Genomic DNA, 9,207 nt, shown 5'->3' with positions numbered 1-9,207 from the left:
ATTCTCAGAAAAATGTATTATAGCTCCACAAGCAGTCTAAATGAAGATGGAGGATATTTAAGAGTTCAGCTATGATCATAACACGGCCATGCATATGTATTTGGCTTGTTTCCTCTTTTCTAGTGGACAGAAGGCAAATATTTTTCATGCCTGCAAAAAGTCAAAATCTAGAATGTAAAGCTAATGCCAAAGTTCATATGAATGGCTTTATAAGCCCAATGTGTCATTGTTTCCACATCAACCTGAATTCTGCTCCCAAATATAAATTTTACGGGGTTTTAACATATGGATTTGAAAAAGCTAGTTTTTAAAAAAGACACCTGAGAATACAGTATTATACATTCTTCTGTATGAAAGTCAGACAGTTCTTTACATGGTCATCACTTTAACTTGTCCTCTAAACCCTGAAAAAGAAAACAGGAAACTAAGCCAAGATCAAAGTGCTCTGCAAAGGTTAAACAGAAACTATTTGCTTATGCATAAAGGGCATTAACCTAGATAGGGCACTGTGCACAAAGTACAACTGTAGGAAAATAATGGAAGGTCTTGTTAGCTCAGATTCAAAGCATTTAATTTTATAGCAGAGATTTCTCAATGTTAACAACAGCATCTTCCACACACGTTTTGCCTACTGTTTTATGAACATATGTACATGTACATATGTAAAATAATCATATGTACAACATGAAGAATATGCATGTGTACAAAATATGGGCCTACGCATATGCAATATCTAGAGGCACAGATGTGCTATTAATGGTCTAAAGAATGCATTAATGTAAGAGGGGATGTTTTTGTCATTACAATCCCAACTCTTCCATACTTATCTTTGATACATATAAAGTTAAATGTATGAAAAATGTTCAGTCTTCCATCTCTTTAGCCAGAAAACATCCTGTATGAAACAAGTCTGCTTGGCATATCTAGATGGAAGCCAATTTTTCTGTTATTCCAAGTTGGATTTCTTTGGAAGAAAACACGTTTAAGAATGGCCTTATATTGGGAATAGTGTACCTGATTCACTAAAAAGATTTCTTATATTGTAGACATGGCAAGAAAAATAATTTATATAAGCAAACTTTCTTTAATTATGCCATGACATTAGTTTACTTCAGAAAGAAAGACAGGAAATATATAACAGAGTACATAAAGAACATTAGGTGAGAACCTAAAGAAAAGCAGAGTTTTTCTTCCACTTTCTTCTAAGCGAAAGACTGGGTGAAAATATGAAAAGAAGAGAAAGTTCTGTATGATATCAAGTGATTTTTGATACAGAATTAAATAAATCAAAGAAAAGAGAATTAAAATATCTTTTAAAAGAGAGAGGGAGAGGGAGAGGGATGTGTGTGTGTATGTATATACATACATACATACATAAAGACACACCACATACAGAATGCTTCCAAGTCCTGGATGTTATAAAATAGCGGTAATCGTGAGAAAATATCCTTAAAGATCATACACACACAGACAAAAATATGAATGTGTGCATGCATGTGCTTATGTCTAAGTATACACATGTGTACATAATTTAGTTTTTTCTTTAAATGAATGCTCAAATCCCAAGGCAATACGGGCAGTCGTTTTTTAGCCAGCCAGGTTGTGAAATAATGTAAAAAAGCAACACCTTGACTTGGTAACTATATTAAATAATCAGTACTTGTAAATGTCTCTATTTTGACTCTTCCTACTGGTAGGCAACAGGGGGCCTGTATGCTCACAACATTTTTATTTAAGAATAAAATGGACATAAAAGGATGTGTTGAAAAGTAATCTAAAACAAGATTAATAAACATTTGCTTTTACCCAACCAAAGCAATGCTTCAACTTATTACATAGCCAGTGCATTCTGAAATTTTAAAATGTAATTTACAGAGAAAGGATGCAAGAATTTTCTTCCAGATTTTCCACTTATACACCTTACTCAATGCCAGTAAAATGGAGAGAGGAGGACCAAAGTCAAATTTGCATACAGTGTGGATATGACCACATCTGTGCATTTTAAGAAATGTGATAAACGAACTTGCATTTGCAGAGCTAGGAAGTCTTTTCATTTCATACACGCTTGAAACGGTGCTGCTTCTGTAATGGACTTGCTGAAATTAACATGATTTAATTTCTTTGGAACCATTTTATTAAAATCAAAACTCTTGAGTTTCAAAGACTCAGTTTTGCCATGAAAGACAATGCTGACCAATCATGGTATTACTCACTTTGGATGCAAAATAAACAGGAAGGAGAATATTGTTACAACCAATTTTATGTTCCCCATCATGTTTAAAATAGAATTTATCACCTCAGGCAGATTCCAAAATTCTCTTGCATCAGAGAATCATCTAATGTACCTGCCTGCCCCCCAAGGATCTAGATAATACAGAAATTGTAGTTCACACATGTGAAAGAAGCTGGAAGACCCATATTTACGATACTAATCTTTGCATCTTTATCCCATCTGAAGTCATTTTATACCAGTTTCCAGATTCTGCTTTAATCCAGTTCTGAGGAGTTTTTTAAAGTTTACTTATACAAATGAAACACTTATGCTCTATGTCACAAATGCCATAATCAATGCTTCTTAGCCAGTTTATAATGAATGCAGGGCAGCACATTTCTATTCACTTTTAAGATGGAATAACTACTGCTACTCCTTGAACTTTTCAGTGTCCAATAAAAAGTTTGGTTTCTAATGCAATGGTAAATCCTTCACAATCTTAAATTAACAAAAGTTACGACAATATCTGTAAGAGAGGTACAGATTTGCGACAGTTTAGACAGTTCTCCTCCATCTCAATTCCTTATTTTTAAAACAAAAAGAAATGGTGAATGAGCTTGTTCTGGCGGGAGAATGAACAATATCTAGAAAAGTTAAAGATACACTGGGTATGTAATAATACCAAAATAAAACAGAAAGCCTATCCCATTAGATCATACAATTAATCAAAGTATGTGTGTGTGTGTGTGTAAAATGTGTGTGTGTACATACACACACACACACACACACACACACACACACACATATATATATATATATATATATATATATATATATACACACACACACACACACACACACACACACACACACACACACACACACACACACATAATATCTGTTTCTTTTAAAGCCCTGGCATTCAAGGCATCCAAAGTTATTAAAGTAAAGTTCATTCACAGAACAAAAACAAATTTAATTTGAGTTGTTTGCAGATACTGCTAATTTTCATTTTTTAATTAAAAAATGTGTTAATGTGAACTATGTGCAGGGTTTGTTCCTAGTAGTGGTGTTGTGCACATTGTCTCAGACTTGCTATTGTTGAAGACCTTTGCTCAGCGTCTTTCATCAATCCAAGGATGGGAAAAGGTGACCCCCGACAGAAGTGGAGGGAATAGTCTTGTTCCTTCAAGGAGCAGAGGTGGGTGTTGCTCCAGTTCTCTGGGTATCCTGGTCACCTGCTCCTGCGTCGGTGTCCTCTGACAAGTTCAGAGCTGTAGTTTTGTTTGACAGAAGGCCTATAAGTTCTTGGGTTGGGGCAGATCCATTTGGAAGATCACTGTTGAGTAATAAGTGTCAAAAAGGAAAAGAGACAATGAAGGAGTAGAAGAAAAAAAAGAAAAAAGATTAACGTTGAGCAAAGACACTGAATATAACTAAGCTATTTCAGATGGCCCTCTGAATTAGTATATAACAGCATCGGTATGACACTAAACCCGAAGCAAAAATTAATCTCTAATGTTACTAATATTTTTAAAAAATCACTTTATTTCTGCACTCCACTAGGAATAATCTAATGTTCATAATACCTGCCTATGATTTATTCACTCAGTCTATTATCTCCATCTTCAGATCAATTCTAAACTGCTAATCTATAATTTCTAATTTTTCCTCCAGGCCTGGCTATTTGGACCATGAAACAAGATTATGTGTCTGGAGAATAATAAACCATCAAAACTGAGAAGATATATAGATAGAGAATATATTTTCAAAGGGTTCTGCTTGTAGTTTGTGGGTTTGCTTATTTAAATTCACATTCTTCATTAACCACAAAAAGTTGCACCTACAATACTTGGACATCCCGATCACCATTTGGGGCATCCCACAAGTATAAGTAAGATAGTTTGTTAGAACTCTGTCTCTAACACATTATCCTAGTAAGCATGAACAGAAGCAATAATTGGGCCAAGGAAATATAATATATATCTTTGACCAATGGGGTATGAGTGTGCACTTAGCACACTTAAAGATCTGGAAATCCAACAAGATTGGACTGCTCTTTTCAAGAATGTTTTCTGAGCTGTCAAACCGCCTCATTTAAAGCAGCGAAATATTTATATCAAATAAGTATCCCAAAAATCTGAAGGCATTAACCTTAGCATGTTGCAACGCACTTCCCACAGCAGTTTTGGAGGGCTGATACAAAAAATACCATATGAGGTGAGACTCTGCCCCTGTGAACACTCACGTCCTGCTATAGTGCATTTTCTATAAGGACTCACAGGCTCAATTTATAATACCTTATCTAATAAAATATCCAGGAAATACTGATTTTTTAAAACAGGCAAATACTGTTATCAGATCAGTATAAAGCAGTTTCTCTGAATGTGGCCAAGTTCTGCTGTGCTGCATGTAAAATTGGACAAACTAATTGCTCATTGTTAATCCACCACCAATCACAATATATTATTCTGCTTGTCATTTATTTTTATTTGTTACTATTATTATTGTTTTAATGCTTTTATTCGCTGGTCTGTGGCTGTAATAAAGACTGACTGATATACCTTTGACACATTGTTACCTCAAGAATTTTTTTTTTTTAATTTCCTTTCCACCACTGCAAAAACAGTGTTTATCAAAGTTGGCATGATGAGCATGTTCTGATGTGTATCAAGCTTTTTTTGGCTCAGTCTAGGAATTCTGTAAAAATTAAGCCAGTTCTAGATGATTGCACTGTCAAAAGTGCTACAGACAGTAATATTCTAAGATTGCTGTGCTGGTTGACTGCCAGCATTGGTTTGGAGAACGTCTTTGGAAGGAACCAGCACTATCACTGAAAGAAGCGCCTACTGAGAATGTCAGACATGTGTTGTATGTCCCTGACTACTGCCATTCAGAAAACACTGAATTTTAAATACTGGCAAATGAAGTAAAACAATGTCAATACATAAAATGAAAATAACTGTGCCCAATGTAATATTTAAGTTTGAATTAAATTACCAATAAAAATAATTCTTATTACCTGAATGTTAGAGAAAGATCCTCAGGTGGTACTTTGCCTTGCTGTCCATTTTCAGTCTGTTTACTAGCATTTGCTTTGTTTTTCACATCCAATGAAGACTGGCTCTCCTTGGGAAAGGAAAGACAAATGCATGGTTCACAACGTATTGTAAACTTGCTTTACAAGTGGGAAGAAATTGTGAAGCACCAAGCCAAGCTCTACATCCATACTCACACAAAAGCTACAAACAAAGGAACATAATCCTAGGCCAAGCTGTTTTATTTTACCAGGCTAGAAAGCTTTCCAACACATGTGCAAGCAGCAGAGACCAAGGAAGTCTATCGCCATGGGCTGGAAAAACCACTGTCCCCTTTTCAAATACCATTTAAAAAGTATTGTGTGCAGATTGTAATATAGTGTGCATCAGATACTTAAGAGGATGGATTATTTGCTGTAATTTGAGTGTTTGCCAATATTCAATTGTGATAGGTTGCAAAATTACATTTGTAGAAAAACAAAAACCTATAAGCTACCAGCACTGAATATTCAAAATAAATGACTCTTGTTCAGAAATGGCGAGAGCAGTTAACACTGCAACTCACCAAGCAGCAGCAGCAGCAGCTTCTCTGCCCACCTTACAAAACACTCACCATGCTTAGTTCCCGGGTTCTCTTCCCGATTTCCCTCTCCACCTGGTGCAGCTCCAAGCTCAGCTGTTCACTTGAGATCATTCCAGGCCACTTAGGAGGTGGTGGTGGGGGCTGTGGTTGGCCTGCCAAAGGGGTCGCTTCCCTCTGCAACAGCAGCCTGTTACTAACCGCCTAAATGCACAAAGCCAAGCACATACACAACTGAGCACACAAAATATACCATGCAGACATGGGAATCAGGCCAAAATGCAGGAGTATTGTTTGGCTCCTAATGCCCAACATTCTTTATTAAAGAATGGCTGATTTATTTATACTTTCTATGCTGCTTTTATGGACATGTTCAAAAAGTGTAACACATAAGGTAAGATAGATGAAGACAAACTTAAATTAGAAATATAGTGGCTAAAGTATGTACTTTTTATTGTAGAGGAATTTCCTGATGAATTTTGGTATTCTTGTGAAGTTTATGAATTCATCAGTGATAAACTACAATAATCCAAATTCCATGAAAGACAACTTCTTTCTCTTCTTTACAAGGTGGAATTAAAGTTTATCTTCTGAAATATATTCAGTTTTAAGCAGGCCAATGAAAAGACCAATAACTTGGCCAGTGCTACTGCAAACTGACTGCATCCTAGGATGTATTTCTTGATCTGATAAAGAGTTCTATTTAAATTCAAAATGTGAAAACACTGATATAAAGACATCTGCGGAATTGACTTATATAGTACTGTAAGGATTTATCTTGTCTACATAGCCATAGGAGTTTGGGCAGTCCCAGTAACCATCATTAAGCAAAGACCTATGTGGTCACAACTAGTGACTTCCTGCCAGCTTCCTCATTGACTTTGCTTGTCAGAAACTGGCAAGAAAGGTCACAAATTGTGAACACGCGACTGGGGGATGCTGCAATATGATAATCAGAGCCAGCCTGGAGCACCCAGATCATAATCAGATGACTGCAGGGTCATTGTGACAGCTATAAGTAGGAGTTATAGTTATAACTACCACTTGTTCAATGCCATTTTAAGTTCAAATGGTTGTGGAATGAGTGGTTGTTAAATGAGGACCACCTGTATAGTATCACTGTATAAATGAAAAATAGTTTAAATATTTCATTTTCAAAATCCTGTTAGCACGGAAGGTTTTACATAAATAATTATAATATACAGTGAGGGGAAAATTATTTGATCCCCTGCTGATTTCTTTACCCACTGACAAAGAAATGATCAGTCTATAATTGTAACAGTATGTTTATTTTAACAATAAGAGACAGAATAACAAAAAAAATCCAGAAAAACACATTTCAATAAAGTTATAAATTGATTTGCATTTTAATGAATGAAATAAGTATTTGACCCCTTCGCAAAACATGACTTAGTACTTAGTGGCAAAACCCTTGTTGGTAGTCACAAAGGTCAGACGTTTCTTATAGTTGGCCACTAGGTTTGCACAAATCTCAGGAGGGATTTTGTCCCACTCCTCTTTGCAGATCCTCTCCAAGTATTAAAGTTTCGAGGCTGACATTTGGCAGCTCGACCCTTCAGCTCCCTCCACATATTTTCCATGGAATTAAAGTCTGGAGAATGGCTAGGCCACTCCAGGACCTTAATGTGCTTCTTCTTGAGCCACTCCTTTGTTGCCTTGGCCGTATGCTTTAGGTCATTCTCATGCTGAAATACCCATCCACGACCCATTTTCAATGCCCTGGCTGAGGGAAGGAGGTTCTCACCCAAGATTTGATGGTACATTGCCCCGTCCATCATCCCTTTGATGTGGTGAAGTTGTCCTGTCCCCTTAGCAGAAAAACACCCACAAACCATGTTTCCACCTCCATGTTTGACGGTGCGGATGGTATTTTTGGGGTCATAGGCAGCATTCATCCTCCTTCAAACACGGCGAGTTGAGTTGATGCCAAAGAGTTCGATTCTGGTCTCATCTGACCACAACACTTTCACCCAGATGATGATGATAATAATAATAACAACAACAACAACAACAACAAAGTTGGAAGTGACCTTGGAGGTCATCTAGTCCAACCCCCTGCTCAGGCAAAAAACCCTATACCATTTCAGACAAATGGCTATCCAATCTCTTCTTAAAGACTTCCAGTGTTGGAGCATTCACAGCTTCTGGAGGCAGGTTGTTCCACTGATTAATTGTTCTAACTGTCAGGAAGTTTCTCCTTAGTTTTAGGTTGCTTCTCTCTTCGGTTAGTTTCTACCCATTGCTTCTTGTCTTGCCTTCAGGTGCTTTGGAGAATAGCTTGACTTCTTTGTGGCAACCCTTGAGATATCATGTCCCCCCTCGTCCTTCTCTTCATTAAACTAGACATAACCAATTCCAGCAATCGTTCCTTGTATGTTTTAGCCTCCAGTCCCCTAATCATCTTTGTTGCTCTTCTCTGTACTCTTTCTAGAGTCTAGGAACTGGCAGATGTAATCTCAGAACCACTGAACTATATTTTTCAGAGATCCTGGAGCACTGGGGAACTACCAGAGGACTGGAAAAGAGCTGATGTAGTTCCCATCTTCAAAAAAGGGGAAAAAAGGACCCAGGAAATTACAGACCTATCAGCCTGACCTCAATACCTGGGAAGATTCTGGAAAAGATAATCAAACAACAAATCAGCGAACACCTAGAGGCAAACAAAGTCATTACTAAAAATCAACACGGGTTTGTCAAAAACAGATCATGCCAGACAAATCTTATTGCATTCTTTGACCAAGTGACAAAATTAGTGGACCAGAGGAATGCTGTGCATATAATTTACTTGGACTTCAGTAAGGCATTTGACAAAGTAGACCACAACCTACTACTTGAGAAGATAGAAAAATGCGGGTTAGACAGCATCACCACCAGATGGATCCGTAGCTGGCTGACCGGCCGTACTCAGCGTGTAGTCCTCAATGGAACCGCATCTACATGGAGGGAAGTGTGTAGTGGGGTGCCCCAGGGCTCTGTTCTGGGCCCAGTGCTCTTCAACATCTTCATCAATGATCTGGACGAGGGGATAGATGGGGAACTCATCAAATTTGCAGATGATACCAAGCTGGCAGGAATAGCCAACACTCCAGAAGACAGGCTTAGGATACAGGAGGATCTGGACAGACTTGAACACTGGGCGCTATCTAACAAAATGAAATTCAATGGTGAAAAAAATAAGGTTCTACATTTAGGCAAGAAAAACCAAATGTACAGGTATAGTATAGGGGGTACCTTGCTCAATAGTAGTAACTGTGAGAGGGATCTCGGAGTCCTAGTGGACAATCATTTAAATATGAGCCAGCAGTGTGCTGCAGCTGCCAAAAAAGCCAACACAGTGCTAGGCTGCATTAACAGAG

General features: G+C 37.5%; 1 protein-coding gene across 1 annotated transcript in view; it reads right to left on the bottom strand.

The window, feature by feature from the left end:
* Positions 1-3,205: 3,205 nt before the first annotated feature.
* RC3H1 (ring finger and CCCH-type domains 1) overlaps positions 3,206-9,207 on the bottom strand; it is a 76,805-nt gene continuing 70,803 nt past the window's right edge. Inside the window, exons 18-20 of the mRNA XM_015832001.1 lie at positions 5,864-6,034; positions 5,235-5,341; positions 3,206-3,551 (exon numbers count right to left, since the gene is read on the bottom strand). Coding sequence (XP_015687487.1) covers positions 3,401-3,551; positions 5,235-5,341; positions 5,864-6,034 — 429 coding nt within the window. The 3' untranslated portion in view covers positions 3,206-3,400. The remainder of the gene's footprint in view (positions 3,552-5,234; positions 5,342-5,863; positions 6,035-9,207) is intronic.

Source organism: Protobothrops mucrosquamatus, unplaced genomic scaffold, assembly GCF_001527695.2.
Source record: "Protobothrops mucrosquamatus isolate PMUCROS unplaced genomic scaffold, P.Mucros_1.0 scaffold_294, whole genome shotgun sequence".
NCBI classification, from domain to species: Eukaryota; Metazoa; Chordata; class Lepidosauria; order Squamata; family Viperidae; genus Protobothrops; species Protobothrops mucrosquamatus.
This window is presented reverse-complemented; position numbering and strand designations above follow the sequence as displayed.